At 50.5% G+C, this 22,386-nt stretch overlaps 1 protein-coding gene across 5 annotated transcripts in view; it reads left to right on the top strand.

The window, feature by feature from the left end:
• The window catches only part of Nwd1 (NACHT and WD repeat domain containing 1), a 73,454-nt gene that overhangs the window by 14,657 nt on the left and 36,411 nt on the right, over positions 1–22,386 (top strand). For 3 of the 5 annotated variants that reach the window (XM_063275922.1, XM_039094986.2, XM_039094985.2), the window contains 7 exons: positions 1,966–2,082; positions 7,677–7,974; positions 12,115–13,384; positions 17,174–17,377; positions 18,875–19,034; positions 20,850–20,967; positions 21,722–21,880. In XM_063275922.1, coding sequence (XP_063131992.1) covers positions 1,966–2,082; positions 7,677–7,974; positions 12,115–13,384; positions 17,174–17,377; positions 18,875–19,034; positions 20,850–20,967; positions 21,722–21,880 — 2,326 coding nt within the window. The remainder of the gene's footprint in view (positions 1–1,965; positions 2,083–7,676; positions 7,975–12,114; positions 13,385–17,173; positions 17,378–18,874; positions 19,035–20,849; positions 20,968–21,721; positions 21,881–22,386) is intronic. The other 2 variants (XM_039094989.2, XM_039094990.2) reach the window with 2 other exon arrangements.

The raw sequence follows: 22,386 nt of genomic DNA, 5'->3' as shown, positions 1-22,386 counted from the left end.
GGGGGGATGGGATGCAAACCTGCAGTTTCTAAATCTAAGACATGGCACTATAGGATGTGTTTATAAAATGATAAAGAGAGGGGGCATTGTTCTATGGAGGTGTGGTGAGGTGTGGGGTGCCTCTGCAGGCTCATGCTGAGCCATCCCTTCCCCCTGAGGGACCAGCTACTCAATGGTACAGTATAGAATAAAGTTTATTCAGAGCATGGGGAATGGAGTCAAGAAGGCAGTAGAGGCAGAGAAAGAGAAAGAGTAGAGAAGTAGAGATTGGCCATGAGCACATGGGGAGAGATGGGGGAGGGGAACAGGAGGACGGAGCAGGGGCAGGAAGGCAAGAGCAAGAGAGCAAGAGAGAGAACAAGAGAGGAGGGTGGGGTGGCAAGCAGCCCCTTTTATAGTTACCTGGTTGTTGTCAGGTAACTGTGGGGCAGAGCTTAGAATGCTAACAACCAAGGCAACTCTTAAAAGGGACAACATTTCATTAGGGCTGTCTTACCGGCTCACTATCCTCATGGTGGGAGCATGGCAGCATGAGCAGACACGGTGCTGGAGGAGCTGAATTATATATATATATATACATGTATATATGCGTATATATATATATATATATATATATATTTTTTTTTTTTTTCCGGAGCTGAGGACTGAACCCAGGGCCTTGTGCTTGTTAGGCAAGTACTCTACCACTGAGCTAAATCCCCAACCCCTTGAATTTTATATCTTGATTCGAAGGCAACCAGGAGAGATTCCCTTCCAGGCGGCTAGGGTGAGGGTCTCAAAGCCCATCTCCACAGTGACACGCCTACTCCAACAAGGCCACACCTCCTCATAGTGTACTCCCAAGGCCAAGCATATACAAACCACCACAGCTCCCAACCTCTAAGACAGCCCACCCAACCCTCCAAACTTGCTTTTAAGTAACCCCCTTTAAAAAAGATTTATTTGGGGCTGCAGAGATGGCTCAGTGGTTAGGAGCACTGACTGCTGTCCCAGAGGTCCTGAGTTCAAATCCCAGCAACCACATGGTGGCTCACAACCATCTGCAGTGAGGTCCGATGCCTTCTTCTGATGTCATGAAGACAGCTACAGTGTACTCACATACATAAACTAAATCAATTAATAAATAATTCTTTTAAAAAATTTATTTATTTATTATTTATAAATACACTGTCACTGTCTTCAGACACACCAGAAGAGGGCATCAGATCTCATTACAGATGGTTGTGAGCCACCATGTGGTTGCTGGGATTTGAACTCAGGACCTCTGGAAGAGCAGTCAGTGCTCTCAACCACTGAGCCATCTCTCCAGTCCTTAAGTAACTGTTTCCTCTCTCTCTCTCTCTTTTCTTCTCTTTCCTTTTCCCTTGAGACAGGGTCTTTGTGTTGCTCAGATGGGCCTTGAACTCAGTCCTCCCTCTTGCCTTGGCATCAGGATCCCAGACACTTTCCTTGCAGTCCATGACTGTGACTTGAGACAGAGACCACTGGGAATCCTGGAAGATGCCCAAAGGAGGCCCCCTAGTCCATCTCTTTCTGTCCTCATCATTGCACTGACGAGACATTTTCTTTTTCTTTTTTTGAGTCAGGGTCTCTCTGTGTAGCACTGGCTGTCCTGAAACTTGCTCTGTAGACCAGGCTGGCCTCGAACTCACAGAGATCTCTACCTCATGAGTGCTGGGATAAAGGGGAGAGCTACTTCTGTTTTTTTATTCTGGTACACAATGGAATCTAAGAGTTGTGTGCATTATGCAAACCACCTACCACGGACCACACTCTCAGCACCTCACTGGAGATGCTAGGCAAGCAGTCTGTGACTTACCTACATTCCTAGCTTCAAATCTGTCTAATATAGAATCCCCTTAGAGGAGAAATGCTGCAAAACTGGTCAGAAGACACTATTCTTCAGTCAAATGAAATTGAAAAACAAAAATCACTCCTCAGAAACCTCGTCCTTCTGATTCCCAGGCGGTTGATCTGAGGTGGGGTATCCCGAACACACAGGCCACTGACTACCTGACCACGGAACTCTGCTTAGAAGAACTGGAGCGCTGTCAGAAAACATCAGTCGGCCCAGCTTTTGTGGTGAGTGTGCAGGGGTGGGTGGAGTTGTCCTTATTCTTTTTCCCATCACCAGAATGTGGTCCCCGACAGCAAACCAAACAGAAGAGCTAATATCCCAATCCTCAAAGACTGGCCACGATAGTGTCAGGACTCCTCAGCCTCAGAAATAGCACCAGGCATTAATAATCAAATGCAGTAGTAAGTGAGCTGGAGGCCACGGTGCTGACTTGGGAAGGATGCTTCAGGTCGATCTGAAGCGTCCTTTACTCTTCTCACCGAGTCTACTTTACATCCGTGAAGTTTGGGGGATTCTGGGAGATAATAGAGAAAGTAGAAACCAACACTCTTGGGAGCTCATTTCCTTTGGCTCCATGTTTCTGTTGGTCTGGTACAGGGAGTCCACTCATACACACACCTGTACAGCCTCTGCCACCAAAATAATCCCGGAACCGGTGACAGGGCAGCCTTTGAGTCTAGCACTCCCGAGGTGGGGGCAGAAAGATCAGGAGTTCAAGGTTTTCCTTGGCTACCAAGCTCCAGACCCTGTATCAAACACTGAAAATTAAAACACCACACATACACCACACACCACACACACACACACCACACACACACACCACACACACACACACACACACACACCACACACAGACACCACACACACACACCACACACACACACCACACATACCCACACACACCACACACACACATACACACCACACCACACATCACACACCACACATACACACACACATCACACACACACCACACCACACCACACATCACACACCACACATACACACATACATACCACATACCACACCACACATCACACACACACACACACACACACACCACACCACACACAGACACCACATACACACACACCACACACACATTCACACACACACACCACACCACACACACACACATACACACCACACCACACATCACACACCACACATACACACACACACCACACATACACACACACACCACACACATACACACCACACATCACACACACACCACACCACCCCACACATCACACACCACACATACACACATACATACCACATACCACACCACACATCACACACACACACACACACACACACCACACCACACCACACATCACACACACACACACCACACCACACAAACACCACACACCCATACACCACACACATACACACACACACACCACACACACCACACCACACCACACATCACACACACACACACACCACACACACACACACACCACACACCACACACACCACACACACCACACACACATCACACCACACGACACACCACACACACACACCACACACACACACACACACCACACACACACCACACACCACACACACCACACACACACACACCACACACCACACACACACACCACACACACACACCACACACCACACACACACATCACACCACACATACCACACACCATACACACACACACACACACCACACACCACACACACACACACCACACACCACACACACACCACACACACACACCACATACCACACACACACATCACACCACACACACCACACACCATACACACACACACACACCACACACCACACACACACACCACACACACACACACACACCACACACACCACACACACACACCACACACACACACACCACACACACACACACACACCACACACCACACACACACACCACACACATACACACACCACACCACACACACACCCACACACCACCCCCCCCCCACACACACACACAAAGTTGGGAGTGATGGCACTCGCTCATCTTTAGTCCCGGTACTTGGGAGGGAGTTCTCTGTAAGTTTGAGGCCACCTTGGTCTACAGTGTGAGTTCCAGGCCATACAGGGCTACACAGTGAGACCCTGCTTTAAAACAAAACAAAACAAACAAAAATGCCCCCAGAGTCAGCAGGTAAGAGCCTGCGCTGTCCTTGCAGAGGACCCCAGCTCATTTCCCAGCATGTTAGGCTGTGCACAAGTGTCCGTAACTCCAGCTCCTGGGTATCTGATGCCCTCTTCTGGCCTCTGTGGGCACTGCACTCATGTGAACATTCCCACTCACAGACACACATGAATTAAAAAACCTCGACAGCAAAAGCCCCAGAGTCTGTGCAGCTCCATCCATATTGTCTTGATCATGGTGAGTGTTAATAGCATGGATTAGCATTCACCAAGATTTCTAGAATGTTCTATAGGCTGCTTCAAAGAGTAAGTCTCCCTAAAAGAACAAAAAAGAAAACACTAGGCTGTTTGTCTGCTCCTCCAACTGTAGGTCTGTCATTTTAACTCCTTGGGGGGGCTGAGGCAGGAGGACTGTTTGAACCCATAAGCCTTTTTTAAAACAACATTTAAAAAAGGATGTCTTCTTTGACAATTTCATACCATCATGTACTTTGTCTTGATCAAAGCCATCCCCAACTTGCTCTGCCCTCTCCTCTAGACATCCTGGTACACCTTCGTGTCTTCTTTTCCTTAATACATTAAGTCCAACTGATGCTGCTGGGATGCACATGGGTGTGTGGCCATCCCTGAGCTGAGCAGTCTACCAGTGGCCCGCCCTTGAGATAAACTGACTCTGTCCTGTAGCATCCTTGGACTGCCATTAGGTCCTCAGATTGGGGTAGGCCTCAGGATACCCCTCACGCTGTATTTCAACTGTCTTGACCATGTGTAGGTAACCATAGCTGTTCTGAGCTCATTCATTCAATAGCCACGTCATGTCCGGAAGATAGCATCCTTCCCACCCCTCCTCACTGATGCTCCCAAGCCTTTCCGGTGGGTGTTGATGAGATGTCTCATTTAGGGCCCATGAGATGGAGGCCAGCCTGGGCAATGTGATGAGACCTCATCTCAAAATGAATAAAAATTAAACAAGTAAAAGCAAACAAACACTGGCACTGGGTGAGGGCTGAGGCTTCAATGTGTTCACAGGGTTTCTCTGTGTAGCCCTGGCTATCCTAGAATTCACTCTGTAGACCAGGCTGGCCTCAGTCGTAGAGATCCACCTGCCTCTGCCTCCCAGGTGCTGGGACTAAAGGCGTGTGCAATCATACTGCACCATGTGTTATCTTTTAAGTACAGCACCTCAGGTCTCTTGTCTCATGTCTTTGCACATGTCTACCAGTGTGGTTTTTTTTTTTTTAAAGATTTATTTATGTATGTGAGTGCTCAGTTTGCACGTATGAAGAAGCTATCCGATCCCACTACAGATGGCTGTGAGCCACCATGTGGTTGCTGGGAACTGAACTCAGGACCTCTGGAAGAGCAGTCAGTACTCTCAACCACTGAGCCATCTCTCCAGCCCAGTATGTTTGAGTTATTATTGCTTTATTTTCTCAGGCTGGGGAGAAGGCCCAGTATGTAATGTGTCTGGCGTGCAAGCCTGAGGGCCTGAGTTCAGGTCTCGAGCATCCAGATGGTAAAGCTGGATCCCTGGATCTCGCTGACAGCCAAGCTAGGCAATCGATGAGCTCTGGGATCCTGGGGTGATGCTGTCTCAAGAGATAAAGTGTGTGGGTTCGGTCCCCAGCTCCGAAAAAAAAGAACCAAAAAAAAAAGAGAGAAAGTGTGGGCTGGAGAGATGGCTCCAAAGGTACGACCTGCTGTAGTCATAGCAGCACCCATATCAGGCGCTCTAATAGGCTAACAACTCCAGTTCCTGGGGATCTGACTCCCTCTTCTGGCCCTTGTGAGTACTGCATTCACGATAGCACAAACCCACTCATTTAAATACTTGGAAGACTAAGTCATACAGTGTGAACCTTTGGTCTTCCCATGCAAAGGCCATGTATGTATGCATGCACACACACTCACAGACACATGAACGCACATGCGCGCGCACACACACACACACACGCATTCTCAGTTCTTTATCCATGCTCATAAATTTAATTTCTCAAGGACCTGACAATCATGTTGAGTTTTAAAGGAGAACTGGGTTTTGTTTTTCTTTTGAGAAGGGTTCTCAGGTAGTCCAGGATCGAGTCAAACTACTATGTAGCTAGCCTCAAACTTTGGAGTGCAGGGATGGCAGGCCTATACCACTAGCCTGTCTAGTTCTGGGTATGTGTGTATGTATGTATGTGTGTATGTGTGTATGTGTGTATGTGTGTATGTGTGTATGTGTGTATGTGTATATGCATTCACACACACACACATGCACGCACACACATGCTTTCTCATGTATGTATGTATGTGTGAATGTATGTATGAATGTACTTACGTATATGCATGCATGCATGAATGGGGGTGGTGTCCAGGCCTTGGCTTGAATGTGGAGGACAGAACAAGCTGCAAGGGTTGCCTCCCTTCTTCCACCTTGTGGGTTCTAGGGATTAAACCTGGCTGTCTGGGTTCATGGCAAATGCCTTTACGCACTGGACCATCTTGACAGCCCTGACAAAATTTTTTTTAAGTGGGAAATATCCCCAAGCACAAAAATAAACAACCCCCAAACAGAGGGGCAGGGCTGGGAGATGCCTCAAGGGAGCTAACTCTCAGCCCACGCTGCAAGGCTGGGAAAAGCACAAGGTGGCTTCAGCTGCATGGGGGAGGGGTTGTCCTTAGACCTACTTCATGTCCATGCCTCCAGTCCTGGGAACCCTCTCGACCTATGGCTCCACGGCCTGAGCTCCACTGACTCCCCCTTCAGCTTTGCCCTCTCTGCCCCTAGAGCCTGCCTGGCACTGCCACTATTGTTAGGGGGACTTTCCATGAAAATCAGACTCACACTGGTGCCCTGGAGAGAAGGTTCTGTGGTAAATAACTCATTAGCAGGCCCCAGGCTCCCCAGGCTCCTCCTTGAAAGGCTGGGCCTCTGGAGGCTCCAGTATCAAGGACTCCTGGTGACAGCTCCCAGCAGCACTTCTCTCTCTCCCACCACATTACCCACAGAGCACTTGCTCTGTGGCTTTAGCCCCAAACCTCCCCCGTGAGGCTGGAAGGGCCTTCTGCAGGCCATCTTGTTCCTGTGAGGTAAAAGGACCCAGGATTGGTGTCCTGGGCCTTTCTGCTCAGCTGCTCAGGAGCAGAGAGCTAGCCTGGGCAACATGGCAGCCCTGACTCAAAACAGCAGAGACTCACTTGTTTCCTTCACGTGTGCACGTATGCGTGTGAACCCCCTCCACATGTGCACAGACACATGTGCATGCACGGGTGCGTGTGCAGGCATGCTGGACTGCTTGAATGACTGCTTTTGGGTGTTTTTCTCCCCTCTCCAACCCCCTCCGGTGTATCCTTCCTCCTCCCTCTCCTCCTCTCCTCCCCCTCCTCTCCCAACCATCGTTACTTTCTTTCCATCCTCCTCCATCTTGTAGCTGCTGTAGAGGCTCTCCATTTTTCTGAGACAGCCTTCCTTTGCTGTCCACAATGGCCTAGAACTCACACACCTCCTGCCTCAGCTCCACCCTGAGTGCAGGGATCGTCTCCACACCAGCTTCTTTGTGCCATAGTCACACCATCAAGTGACCGTGAACACCTGTTCTTGTTCTCAATGTGCTTCCTCCACAGCCCCAGAATCAAGTGTCAGGTGGGATTTGAACCCATGCCTGTCTCTGTCTGTCTCCCTGCCAGGCCCTCCTGGGTGACCAGTATGGCCCCTGCCCTGTTCCCCAAAGGATTGAGGAGAAGGAGTGGGAGGCACTAAGGGCTCAGCTGACCTCCAGGCCTCGAGATCTGGAGCTGGTGACCAGACATTTCCAGAGAGATGACAACACCATTCCTCCCACCTACGTCTTACAGCCTCCAGGCTCAGGGGTGGTCCCAGGGCCTGAGGAGGCCACTTTAACCTCTGTCCTGAGAGGTGGAGCCCAGGAGGCCTGGAGGCTAGGCCTTATCAGCCAGGAGCAATGGATGTGCTACCATCGATCAGGTGAGACCCAGGGAACCTCCAGGGGTCCGTTGAACACAGGACACCCATGCCAACATGTCCCCCATGATCTCAAATGAAAGTGTATCACCTTAGTCAATGTCGACCCTGCTTTGCTCCCAAGAGACTGCACAGCCTTGGCCAACCCCCGTCAGTCTCTAGGAGCCTCTTTCTGACCCCTGGCGCTGCTCTCCTTTCTCCCAGAGTGACTGGGACTGAGATTGTTCAGGAATGTATGTATGTGTGTATTTCTTTTCTTTTTTCCTTTACCTTCCTTCCTTCCTTCCTTCCTTCCTTCCTTCCTTCCTTGTTGATGATGATGATGTTGCTGTTGGCTTGGGGAGGTGTCTTTTGTTTTGTTTTGTTTTTTCTAGATAGGATTTCTTTGTGTAACTTCAACTGTCCTAGAACTTGCTCTGTAGACTAGGCTGGCCTCAAACTCAGAGATCAGTCTGCCTCTGCTCCCAAGTGCCGGGAGTAAAAGCTCATGCCACCATGCCTGGCTTCATTTATATTTCACGTGTATTAATTTATTGGCTGGGGAGTGTGTGTCAGCCGTGGAGACGTGTGGAGGTCAGAGGACAGTTTGCAGGAGTAGAACTTAGGTGGTCTAGCTCGATCACATACTGAAGATGTTTGCCGACCCTAGAAGGCAGTGTGAACATGTGTGTGTGTGTGTGTGTGTGTGTGTGTGTGTGTGTGCGTGTGTGCGTGCGCGTGCACGCGTGTGTACGTGCTACGCAAGCGCTCACTCATGTGCACACAGGCGGGCAGATGTGTAGCCTGAGATTGTCAGGTATCTTCTGATTGTACGCTGAGGCAGCGTCTCTCACTGAACCTGGAGCTCACAGATGAAGCTAGTCTAGGTGGCCAGCTCACTCCACAGAGCCTCTGTCTCCATTTCCAGTGCACTAGTGTACAGTCAGTTGTCCCTCAGCCTGCCTTTATGTGAGTGTTGGGGACACCAACTGGACTCTGCATGAATATACGGCAAGCCCGTCACCCACCGAGCCTCTTGGAGCATTTATTTTATTAATTTATGTATTTACGTATTTATTTGTGATGGGATCTCATGTAGCTCAGGCTAGCCTTAAACCTGTTGTTTAGTCAAGGATGACCTTGAACTCCTGATGCCCCTGCCTCTGCCTCCTGGATACTGAGATCGTAGGTCAGCATCACCACTCTGGGTTTGTGTGGTGTTGGGGGTGGAGTCCTGTGGATCTCCCTTCTCCCTGGGGTCATTGGCCCAGGAGGATACAGGGAGCAGGGATATGAACACGGTTTTGGATGGCCCCTGAGTACGAACGACAATAAGGACACACAAGAACTGGCTTCGGGGAGACACATACGCTTTACTCAGAGTAAACCAAGGGTTGCATAGCTTTGGGGATAAGGAGTAGGAATGTCCATGGTGGGCAAAGGTTTGAAGCCTAAAGAATTAAGATGCCTCACTAACACGGGGCGGCATTCCAGGAATCTCAGGGGCTAGCTGTACAGGTTCTACTCAGGACAAAGGAAGGTGAATCTGTAATCTAACCAAGGCTACACGACTTTCCGAAGGTACAGGGTGTGGGCTCTGGGATCCCCCAGGATGAAAAGAGGAAAGCCCTGGTGACAAGGGGAGTCTGCCATTTTGCGCTGAGCTCAGGACAATGGTAGACTTGGACGGGCAGGAAAACAGAGTCCAAAGCTTCCTGCATACTAGGCAGTGCTAGGCCCACTGAGTCACAGCCCAGGGATTTATATAGAGTACTATTGAACAGGCCCCAGGACTCAGAATTTCACTTAGCAATGGTGCTTCTCAGTTAACTAGATTTCAGACACCAGGTTCTTCTGCCCTAGTTGTTAATAGTCATCCAGGCTGGCCTTGGACCCGTGACCCTCCTGCCTCAGTCTCCCCAGTAAGCTGAGTTAACAGGCCTAAGCCTGTCTTGGAAAGGACTTCAGTTGACTCTTGTCCTTGACTGGAATGTAGCTCTCCAAGGGCCTGGCTCTTCACCGGGGCAGGCGGGAGAGCTGGGAGCCTTCGCTGAGCCCCAGAGAGGCTTCAAAAATAACTTCTCAGATCTGGCTGCTGCTTCAAAACAAGAGCCTCCTGAGACAAGTCAGTGGGAGCTCAGGCTGCAAAACCAGAAGAGTCTGGAGGCATTGGTGGTTCAGAGGGAGAGCACTGGCTGGTCTTCCAAAGGACCTGAGTTCAGCTCTGCTCCCCAGACTCCCTCCTCATGGGGCACACCTCCACACACGTGTGCACATGATTAAAAAAATAGAGATGAGCCAGGCACGGTGGTCCTTTAATCCCGATAGAGGAGGTAAAGGCAGGATCTCTGAGTTTGAGGCTAGTCTGCTCTGTGTAGCAAGGACAGGCAAGGCTGTGTAGAGCTAAATCTTTAAAAGATAAAGGAGTCTCGGGACAGCTATGGCACAATCTACACCAGGGATCAGTCAGCTGTGGTGATGGCACCGAGCCAGGCCTACCTCTTGTGCTTGTAAAAACAATTCCACTGACACACGCAGGCCCTCATTTGGGTGGGGTCTGCTGTACCCTTGCTGCAGGGTGGGAAGGTCTTCTTCTTTGGCCCCTCAAGCTTCTTCCCAGACTGCAGGAGTCTTTTCCACCCAGCTGGTTAGTAAAGACTCCAAGCTCTGTAAAATTCCTCTCTCCTTTCTCTGCCTTTACAGCCACCATGGCCTCTTGCTTTGTGTCTGGGAACATGGTTTCACGCACTTGGTACCTGAGGTCACCTCAACGCACTGCAGGTGCTAACACATGCGCGAGTGGAGTGTTTGTTGGTCGTAGGTGTGAAGAAGACACCAAGGCGTTGCTCACAGGGCTGAAATCCCCATCTGTAAAGCAGACAGTTGAGGGGCCTTTAATACTCGCCATGCCGTGTGTACTGACACCTAGGTCTAATTCCAGAACACTCTATCACCTTAATAAGAGGCTGTCCCCATGAAACAGCCACTCCTGTTCCCTTGCTTCTAGCTTTTGGCCATTGGCCATTTCTTATCATCGGGATCATGCACTGTGTGTGATTTTAAATATTTTTTCTTTTGAGGCAAATTCTCCCTGTGTAGTCCAGACTGGCTGAGGATTTCGTGAGCTCAGCCAGTCAGATGGCTCAGGAACTAAAGGTGTTTGCCACCAAGGCTGATGGTCGGAGTTGCATTCCCATGACCCACGTGATGGGATGAGAGCTCTGAGTCCTACAAGTGGTCCTCTGATCTCCACACATGCTTGGTGGCACACACACCCACAAACCCACAAATGCCCCCCATTAAGTTATTAAATAAATAAGTGTAAAAATGAAGTTATTGTTTAGTAGCTCAGGCTGGCCTCATCCCAGCAACCCTCACCTCAGCCTCCTGAGCACTGGGATTGTAGGTGGGCCCCATCCTGCTGTACCGCTGTGGACTTTCCTTTCGTGTGTTTGGTGTGCATGTGATTGTGTGGGTGCTCCAAATGGAAGCCAGACCAGGGCGTCCGTAATGTCCTTTGTCACTATCCACCTGGTTCCTTTGAGACAAACTCTCTTCTTGAATCCAAAGCTTACAGTAGGCTGGCTGGCCATTGAGCTCTCCAGGCACGACACCTGGGAGGGTAGCCTTTGATCTGCACAGGTGTGATAATGTAAATTCTCACCACCCCCACTTACACACCCACACCCACATACACACACACAACCACACAGTACACGCACATACACCCCCACCCACATACACACATACACACATATACACACATACACACACATACACACACTCCCACATACACACATACACACACATACATACATACACATCATAATATATCCCCCCATACATACACACTCATACACACATACACACACATCCCCACATACACACACACACACCCACATATACACATACACACATACACATACATACACATAATATATCCCCTCCATACATACACACTCATACACACACACACACACACACACACACACACACACGTGTGCTCACAAATCCTAACCTCCTATGTGGGCTTTTGCAAGCCGTACCAAATGGCTGTCCCATTTATTAAGTTTGACAGCCTGTGTCCCTCTGAGCATGTTTCCCAGCAGTCCCTCTCAGGCCTCTGTGACTGTGATGACTCCTTTTGCCCCCTCTGTTTCGTAGTCATTGAGTGGGAGATCGAGCATGGCCTACTAAACTCAGCACGAGGGGACCAGGGAGCTACCGTCTTCCTGAGAGATGTTCAGGACCTCAGCAAACACATCTTGGATGATTGCTGTCTGAAGATGGTGGATCGGCTGGCAGATGGCTGCCTAGATACCAATGCCCAGAGTCTTCTCAGCGGTCTTAAAGGGCGCATACTGGACGCTCAGCCTGGAGCCCTAAAGTCCCACCACCTGCCCTGGAGCCGTGACCTGGTCAACCCCAAGAACAAGACTCACGCCCGGTACCTGAAGCAACTGAGTGAGCAGTTTGTAGCCAGGACCAACCATCAGGTCCTGGAGCAGCTCCGAGAGCTGGAGTTGGCCAGGCAGGAGCTGGGTTGGCTCTACCAAGAGATCCGTCACCACCTCTGGCAGAGCACAGAGTCTACCAAGGTGTTCTGTGGCCACCAGGAGCTCCTGGCCCAGCTCAAGCAGCGGCTCAGACAGGATGAGAGCCGGACGCATACTCCCTTGGTTCTCTTTGGACCCCCAGGCATTGGGAAGACCTCCCTCATGTGCAAGCTAGCCCAGCAGGTACCAGAGCTGCTTGGCCACAAGACAGTGGCTGTCCTCAGGCTGCTGGGGACATCAAAGCTAAGCCTGGATGCCCGCAGCCTCCTCAGGAGCCTGTCCTTCCAGCTGTGCTTGGCATATGGGCTGCCATTGCCCCCAGCCCAGGTCCTGGAGGCTCACAGCAGGGTGGGCCACTTCTTTCACATCCTACTCCACACCGTGTCCCAGAGGAACTTCGAGTCCCTGGTGTTGCTCCTGGACTCTGTGGATGACCTGGATTCCATACGCCATACTCCGAGGGTCTCTTGGCTGCCCCTCAAGTGTCCTCCGAGGGTGCACCTCATCCTCTCTGCGTGCTCTGGCCAGCAGGTGTTATGCAACCTGCAACAGACCCTCAAGGACCCCAGCGCCTACTGGGAGGTGAAGGCCCTGTCTGGAAGTCAAGGCCAGGAGTTCATCCAGCTGCTGCTGGCTGCAGAGAGGAGGATGCTGAGCCCGGGTCAGAGAGATGTCCTCTGGGCCAGCCTCCCAGAGTGTGGCCACCCCGGGAGGCTAAGGCTGGCCTTCGAGGAGGCCCGGAAGTGGGCCTCCTTCACTGTGCCAGTGCCCTTGGCCACCACAGCAGAGGAAGCTACACATCAGTTCTGTATCCGCCTGGAGGAGACACACGGGCAGCTGCTGGTGGCTCGTGTTCTGGGCTACATTGTGTCTTCCAGGTAAGTTTGCCTTCCTCCTCCCTCTTTCTCTCCTCCTGCTTTCCCTCCCTCTGTCCTCTTCCTCCCTCCTTCCATCCCTTTCTTCCATTCCTCCCTCCTCCTGCCCCCTTCCCCCTCTCTCCTTCCCTCCCTCCTCCCTCCCTCTTACCTTCCTTCCTCCCTTCCTCCTCCCTTCCTCCAACCTTTTCCCTCCCCCTCCCTCTTTCTTTTCTGTTGATTTGTTGTGTGTGTACAGTGTGCACACTCTGAAGCCATAGGACTTTGGGCATCCAGCTCTCTCGCTGTCCACATCACTCCTTTGAGACAGGCTCTCTTGCTGAACCTGGATCTAGGCTGACCCCAGTGAGCCCAGCATTCCTGTCTCCGGGCTTGGGCCACATCCACATAGCCACACCCAGCCTTTTATTGGGAGGCCGAGGACCTACACTAAGGTCCTAACTCCCAGAGCAGGTTCTCCTCCCCCCAGCCATAACCCTCCTCTTCAGGGATGTGAACAGAGCCTGTGTTTTGTGGAGGTTAGGCATGTGCTGCATGATTGAGCCTGGGCCCTGACCTGCATGCAGATTTTTTAAAAATGTATTTTATGTTTGAGTACACTGTAGATGTCTTCAGACACCAGAAGAGGGCCTCAGATCCCATTACAGATGGTTGTGAGCCACCCTGTGGTTGCTGGGATTTGAACTCACGACCTCTGGAAGAGCAGTCAGTGCTCTTAACCACTAAGACATCTCTCCAGCCCCCATAGATTTTGTACCTTACTGCTTTGTTAGAAAGAGTTTGTCAGCTCCAAGAGTTTCCTGGTGAGGCCTTAGGGTTTTTAGATATAGAATCCTGTGCATCTAATTTCTTTTTATTGGCTTATTATCCTGGCTAAGACTTCAAATCCTGGGAGAAGACAGAGTGACATTCGTGTTCCACTTTTGATTTCAGTTGGCATGTGCACAAGGTGCTGGCGGTCACTTTGTCACCTGTAGCCGTTATCACCTCAGGACTGTGGTGGCTGCTGGGCTCCACTTTGATTGCCTTGACACATGGAGTCGACAGAGGGGAAAGTCTTAGGAAGAAGGTTTTGTCTGGCTCTGGTAGGCCTGTGGGCGTATCAGTGGGTGCATGTATGTGTGTGTGTGTGTGTGTGTGTGTGTGTGTATGTGTGTGTTCCTGCATGTGTACACATTGTCTGTGCATGTGTGTGATATGTGTGTGTATGTGAAGCACAACTGAGTGTGTGTCCTCATGTAGGTGCATGCATGTGTGCATGTGTGTATATATATCTGTGCGTGTGTGTGTGTGTGTGTGCGTGTCTGTGTGTTTGCCTTGATTGTTCCTTGAAACAGGAGGACCGGATCAGAACGTGGTAGCAGCAGCACAAGCTGGCCCTGGACTGTGAGGGAGGGAGGAGCCACTGGAGTCTAAGCTGTGAGCCGGTGGCCCAGGCGCGCACATTTAGTCCTCTCTGCTGGTGACTGTGGCTATGCCGTAGCCGGCTGACTGCAGCGACTCGACCTGTGACTTCCTTGCCAGAGTGGCCTGTGGCCTGGGATTGTCTGCCTAACAGCCTCTGCCTCCCGATGGTCAGGGCGTTTTATTACGAGGGCTGTCGGTCTTCGTCTTGGTGTTTGCTGCTGTGTTGAGAGGATAGATCGTGTGACGCTCTCTGGCCCCTGGCTTAGTGTCGTGTGTGTGTGTGTGTGTGTGTGTGTGTGTGTGTGTGTGTGTGTGTGTGTTTCATTTGCTTCATTATCCTCTCAGCTTTTCGTTTGTCTGTTTGTTTTGAGACAGGGTTTCTCTGCATAGCCCAGGCTCCTCTGGAACTCACTCAGTAGACCAAGCTGGCCTTGAACTCAGTAAGATCCCCCTTGACTGCTGAGATTAAAGGCGTGCGAAACTACACCCAGCTCGATTTAGATGTTAAAGATTTCTTTCATTTTTATCTATGTGAATGCATGTGTCGCAGAGGTGGGGGTTGTGCACACGAATGCAGGTGTTTGCAGAGGCCAGAAGAGGGTGTCAGACCCCTGAGACCTGGTTGTGAGTCGCTGGATGCGGGTGCTAGAAAACAAATCAAGATCCTTTGCAAGAGTAGCAAGCATTCATTTTTTAAAAATTTGTATTGGGGGGCTGTGGATTTAGCTCAGTGGTAGAGCGCTTACCTAGGAAGCGCAAGGCCCTGGGTTCGGTCCCCAGCTCTGAAAAAAAGAAAAAAAAATTGTATTGGTTATTTTATTAAGTAGCAAGCATTCTTAACTACTGAACCCTCTCTCCTGTCCTTAATTCAGAGAGGGGAGGAGAGGTAAGGTATTGTGATCATATATAGACATCTTTTGTGGTGACGGATCTCAGTTGTCGATTTGATATCCCAGGCAGAGAAAGCCTCAGAGGAGTGGCCCACGGGCAAGTGTGTGGAGCATTTTTTAAATTACTAGTTGATAGGAGGGCCCAGCCCAATGTGGGCAATGCCAACCCCTAGGGCTTCAGTTCCAGCCTCCAGGTAAGAATCTGCCTTGAGCTCCCACTCCGGCTCCCCTTAGTAAAACACCATGTAGCAAAAGGAACATTTTCCTCTCTACGTTGATTTTCTTTTTCAGGCCTCATTATGTATCCTTGGCTAGCTTAGAACTCACTGTGTAGACCAGGCTGGCCTTGAACTCACAGAGATCTTCCTGCCTCTACTTCCAGAGGATAACTTGCAGGAGTTGGTTCTCTCCTTCCACCGTGTGGGTCCCAGGTGGAACTGGCATGGTTTATGTTGGCACTGTTGCCTTCACCCTCTGAGCCATATTGCCAGCTCAATATAATAAATTCTACTATCTATATGCATAACATGGATATAATATGTACTATAAATGATGTATAGTGAACACACATGTTTGTGCATACTAAGCATATATGTCTCTGTACATCATCTCAACTCTATTTTTATTAAACACTTCTTTTTTTAAAATATTTTTTAAAATGTATTTATTCTTTTATGTTAAGAGTACACTGTTGCTGAATTCAGACAAACCAGAAGAGGGCATCAGATCCCATTACAGATGGTTGTGAACCACCATGTGGTTGCTGGGAGTTGAACTCAGGACCTCTGGAAGGGCAGTGTTCCTTAATCACTGAACTGAGCCAGCCCTGTGTTTATTTGTTTGTTTGTTTGTTTGTTTGTTTGTTTTTTGAGACAGTGTCTCTCCACATAGCTAGGGTTGTCCTGGATCCTTGCTATGTAGACTGGCTGGCCTCGAACTCATAGAGATCCATCTACTTCTGTCTCCCAGTGCCTGCTACCATGTCCGGCTCTAAACTATTCTTATAGTTGTGTGCATGTCAGTGTGCTGGTCTGTGCACCTCACTGCAGGTCATATCCTCCAGGAGCTGCCTGACTTGGGTGCTGGGAATTGAACTCAGTCCTGTCTTTGAAAGGCACTCTCTCTCCAGCCCTTAAAAAATTGTGTGTGTGTGTGTGTGTGTGTGTGTGTGTGTGTGTGTGTGTGTGGCCCAGGCTGTCCTAGAACTCACTATGTAATCAAGGATGACCTTGAGCTCCTGATCTTCCTGGCTCCATTTCCCCAGTGCAGTGATAACAGAGGTCACCGCATGCCTGAGGCCCCCCTGAGCTTGTGCATAATTCTGCAGATGTGCATGAAGAGGCTGTGTCTGTAGTGCTCTGTGCATCAGCCCGTCCTTGGTACTTGAGGGGTGTATTAGTCCAAACTGATCTGGAGGTTCTCTGACAGAAGCTGCCTACATGGTTCCTCGCATCCTCCTCACAGGTCACAGTGTGCTGTGTCCCCTCACCCACAGGTATGGTCTCTCAGAGGCAGAGCTGAAGGATGTGTTGTCTTTGGATGATGAAGTCTTGCAGGCTGTGTACCGGGATTGGACACCACCCAGCAAAGAGCTGCTGCGCTTCCCGCCCCTGCTGTGGGTGCGGCTCCGCAGGGACCTGGGACACTGCCTGGTCAGGAGGCCTGTGGACGGCTGCATTCTACTGGCCATTGCACACAGGTAGGCCCTAAGAAGGGACACTGTCTTCGTGGGACCCTGAGAGCAAAGGCTGCCAACCAAATCCTTGATTTCCTTTTCTGGGGTAGTCAGGCAAGCTAGTGTGAGTCAGGTTCCAGTGTAAACCCTACACACCTAAGTTTGTGGGGTTTGTGCATTCATTTGAGTGTTGTGTGCGGTGCTATGAAACCCCAAGCAGAGGCTCCACCCCTGAGTCACACCCCCAGCCTCTCACTGGAGGATTCTAGGCAGAGGCTCCACCCCTTAGCCACACCCCCAGACCCTCACTGTAGGATTCTAGGCAGAGGCTCTACCCCCGAGCCACACCCCCAACCTCTCACTGGAGGATTCTAGGCAGGGACTCCACCCCTTAGCCACACCCCCAGACCCTCACTGTAGGATTCTAGGCAGAGGCTCCACCCCTTAGCCACACCCCCAACCTCTCACTGGAAGATTCTAGGCAGAGGCTCCAACCCTTAGCCACACCCCCAGACCCTCACTGTAGGATTCTAGGCAGAGGCTCTACCCCCGAGCCACACCCCCAACCTCTCACTGGAGGATTCTAGGCAGGGACTCCACCCCCAGCCATACCTCAGCCCCCTTTTTTCATCCTGTGTGTGCGTGGTATGCATTTGTGTGGGGTACTCTCACCCAAGCTGTGTGCACATTTGGAGGACAGAGGTTGACCTCAGGTTTTTCCTCCATCACTCTTCATCGTGTTTTGAGATAGGATCTTTCACTGAACCTGGAGATCGCCAGTTCAGCACACTAGCTGTGCAACCAAACTCCCAGATTCCTCTTGTTTCTGTTCCCTCCCAAGTGCTGGGGCTGCAGGTTCTTCCCACCTCAGCAGGCTTTGACATGTGAGCTGGGGATTTGAACTCAGATCCTTATGCTTGCATAGAACGCACTTTATCCACTAAGCTGTACTCTGGACCCCTTTTCACACCCCCCCCCCCCAGCTGAGGACAGAACCCAGGGCCTTGCGCTTGCCTAGGCAAGCGCTCTACCACTGAGCTAAATCCCCAACTCCACCTTTTCACTTTTCAATTTCCCATTATGCCTTGTTAAGTTGCCCAAGCTGGTCTAACCACACACGACTTCAACTTGTTACCCTCCTGCCTCTTGAATGGCTGCAATGACAGTCATGTACCACCATGCCAGGTCAAAGGTTCCTTTTACGTTTATTTATTATTTTCTGTATATGTGTGGATGGGTGCATGCCATGGTGTGTGTGTGTGTGTGTGTGTGTGTGTGTGTGTGTGTGTGTAGGTCAGAGGACAACTTTGGGAATTGGTTTTCTCCTCCCCTGATGTTATAGCAAGTATTGAACTCAAGTCATGAGGTTTGGAGCAATCACTTCTACAGAGAGAGAGAGAGAGAGAGAGAGAGAGAGAGAGGCCATTTTAGAGACCAGTTTCAGGGCAGGGGTGAACGGACAGCCTCTGAGCCTGAGCCTGCACTGTCCCTGGGCCATCAGCCTGCATCCTTTCTCCACAGACAGCTGTCCCAGGTGATTCAAGTTCGATATCTGTCTGGGCCTGAGAGAGCCAAGAGGCATGGTGTGCTAGCTGAATTCTTCTCTGGAGCCTGGAGCCAGGGGATCAAGAAACTTATCACCCTGCCACTAGTGGGGAAGCCCCTGAACCTGGACCGCAAGGTGAGGCCACTGGCCACTCCACTCTCAGAGCCACATTTCGCCATAACTGTCCTTTCCCCTCTTTTCCACACAAAACACCCTCTGAATCCCCTTTGGTTCCCTCTCACGGGCAACCCCTCAGCCCTGAAAAGCAGTTCTGGGTGCAGGTCTCAGTAGACACACGGGTGCTGTTTTGCACTAAGTATTTACGGGACGTGCGCCATTGATGAGGACAAAATGAAAATGTCAGTCAACACCGGGCTGGTTGAAAACGCTCCACCTTCCACTGTCAGCTGCTGAGCCAGGAAGAAGCGGCCTCCCTGCTCTTAGCAGGCGACATCTGAGCTGAATCTCAGCAGGGGGCTGTGACTCTGCTTTAGATGAAGACTTACGCCTTGGCTGAACACGTGAATCCGCATTAAAAAGCCAGGGGCTAGAGAGAGCAGAGAATACCAGTTTGGTTTCCAGCACACACACACAAAATGGCTGCTCACATCTGTAAGTCCAGTACCAAAGCATCCAACACCCTCTTCTGGCGTCCGTGGGCTTGGTACCTATATGGCACACAGATATACATGCAGGCAAAACACCCATATACATAAAGTAAACCCAAAAAAGGGCAGAAACGATCAGGCACGGTAGGAGTCACACCTTTAATCCCAGCACTCAGGAGGCAAAGGTAGGCGAATCTCTATGAGTTCAAGTCCAGCCTGATCTATAAAGTGAGTTCCAGGGCTGCATAGTGGCAAGACTATGACTCATAAGACAAAACTAACCTAGACCAAAAGCCCATCATGGGGTATTTGGTGACTCTCTGGGACTTGATGGCCAGTCTGTCTAGCACAGTTGGTGTGATTCAGAGTCAGCCTGTCTTGGAAAGGCACATGGAGAGCAACTGAGGAAGAACTGTCTGTACTGCTCACGCACATGTGTGTACCACACACACACACATAGGTACATTATGATGACTGGGGTACACACAGAAGTGAGCAAAGAACAACACTCCCATACTCGGGGAGACCCACTCCGACCAGTCTTGCATACAGTTCTTCCTGGTCCTTTCCCTGTGGGCCTCCGTGTTATGGACACTGAGGATGCTGTTCCCATGTCCCCAGCTCGGAGCTCAGGTCAGCTCAGCCACCTCTGTCTTTGACAGCCTTCAGGATTTCCTCTCTGCTCTCCTAGCCTGGGACACCCTGCTTCACTTCACCCTGTTTACACAAGGAACAGTTCTAGAACGCAGTCTGGCCAAGCCTCTCCTTTGATACCCCTATAGCTCCCCAGTGCCTCCATCTCCAGTTTGAGCTGGTTAGCCTGTCTACCAAGGCTCATCTGCTGCCCTGTCTGAGTCTCCCTGAGGGTCTGCCTAAGCTCATTGTGCTAAGCTCCAGGTCTTTGTCTATCACTGCGTCTTTGTTTTTGTTATTGTTGTGTGTGTTTGTTTTTGTTTTGGAGATGGGAGTCTCTTCTTTCTATGTTGGCCTAGAACTTAAGCGAAAGCAATCCTCCTGTGTCTGCCTCCTGAGGCTGGGGGACTGCAGGTGAGCACCACAGTGCCCGGCAATGCCATTGCTCTGAGGTATTTTAGCAGACAGACTTGGAGGCCCAGCTCCAATGTCCCACCTTCAGCAGAACTTTCCCATATCCCTACATGCCTCATCCTTGAATTGCTCAAGCCCCAGGTCCCTTCTTCTGTCGGAGATGATGGGTATCTCTGTTTGCTGCTATGTCCCTGTCTCCTCCAGCACCATCTGGTGCCACCTTGGCCAGTGTTTGGGGCATGAAGGAAGCACTTGAATTCAAGCCCAAGCTAACGCCACTTCTCACCTCCACCAGGTGGCCCCACAGCCACTGTGGTTCTCAGGCACAGTGGCCAACTGGAGGAAGCTGACCGAACTGCCCTTCCATCTGCTGCATGCAGGCTGCTTGGAGGAGTTAAAGCAGGAGGTGCTGGGTAAGGGGGCCATGACAAAGATCATGAGGGCCTTAGAGGCTTCACCTACCTATCCATCCGTCCGTCCGTCCATCCATCTGTCTGTCCATCCACTCATCCATCATCCATCCATCAATTCATCCATCAATCTGTCTATCCACTCATCCATCCATCCACTCATCCATCTGTCTGTCCATCTGTCTGCCCATCCATCCATCTGTCCACTCACCCATCCATCCATCCGTCCGTCCATCTGTCCACTTATCCATCCATTCATCCATATGTCCGTTTATCTATCCTTTCATCTATCTGCCACAACTTTACTGGCTTAACTCTGTAGTTTTCCCTTCAGTACCAACCTCCGCCCATCCATCCTCCACTCATCTGTCTCTCGTCCATTTGTCCACTTAGGCAACTTTCTGTCCATTCATCTACTCATTAACCTGCCCACCCCTCAGTCTATCTAAGTACCTGTTCCACCCATCTGTTTTGCCACCCACTGCCCATACCTGTGATTTTCAAACAACAGACATTCTTACTCAGGAGACACTTGACAAATCTGGGACACATTTCTGAGAGTCACACTGCAGGCAGAGGCTGCTGGCAGTATCTGGAGTGGAGTCCTGGTCATGGCTCCATGTTGCATCGACCACAGCTCAGTGCCCACCACAGAGACTCATCAGCTTCAGCACCAGAAATACTGAGTTTATGAGCCTAGAAAGACAGGATGGCCACTCTCTAGCTCTCAGAATGATCCACTCCTTGTTCTCCACAGGGAACATGAGTTGGATCTCCTGCCGGGGCATCTCTGGGGGCATTGAGGACCTGCTGGATGATTTTGACATGTGTGCCCCTCACATGGACTCTCCTGAGGTCTATCTGGTCAGAGAAGCCATCCAGCTGTGCCGCCCTGCTGTGGAGCTCCGGGGTCTGGGTGAGTGTCCCAGCCTGACAGGCTATGTTGTTCACTGGTCTCCAGAGACACATTCTTCCCTGACTGCAAGTTGACCTTTCACCAACCTACACATCCGTCAATCACTGGTCCATCTGCCCATCCACCCATTCATCCACCTGTCTATCCATCTACCCATCTACCCATTGATCCCCCAGCCTTCCATTCACAAATCTATCCACCCATTCACACATCTATATGTGTCTGTCTCCATCCATTATGTCACTTTCTTGTCTAACCCCACGATGCCTCTTTCAAAACTAACTTGTAGAATTTGGAATGCAGCCAGGAAGAACTTTGGAACAAAACCTGAAAAACCAATATTGTTCCTCCCTCTGGACCCGAGTTTTTCTTTAGACAGGTTCAGACAGGAAATATTTCAGGTTATGAGGGAAATTGTGTCCAGACTTAATAACAGGAGACAAAATCGGTCCCATGAATTTTGTTTTTGTTGTTTGTTTCTCAAGACAGGGTTTCTCTGTGTAGCC

This window comes from Rattus norvegicus, chromosome 16 (assembly GCF_036323735.1).
Source record: "Rattus norvegicus strain BN/NHsdMcwi chromosome 16, GRCr8, whole genome shotgun sequence".
In the NCBI taxonomy this organism is placed as follows: domain Eukaryota; kingdom Metazoa; phylum Chordata; class Mammalia; order Rodentia; family Muridae; genus Rattus; species Rattus norvegicus.
Note: the sequence above shows the minus strand (reverse complement) of the source record. Positions and strands in the feature narration are given on the sequence as shown.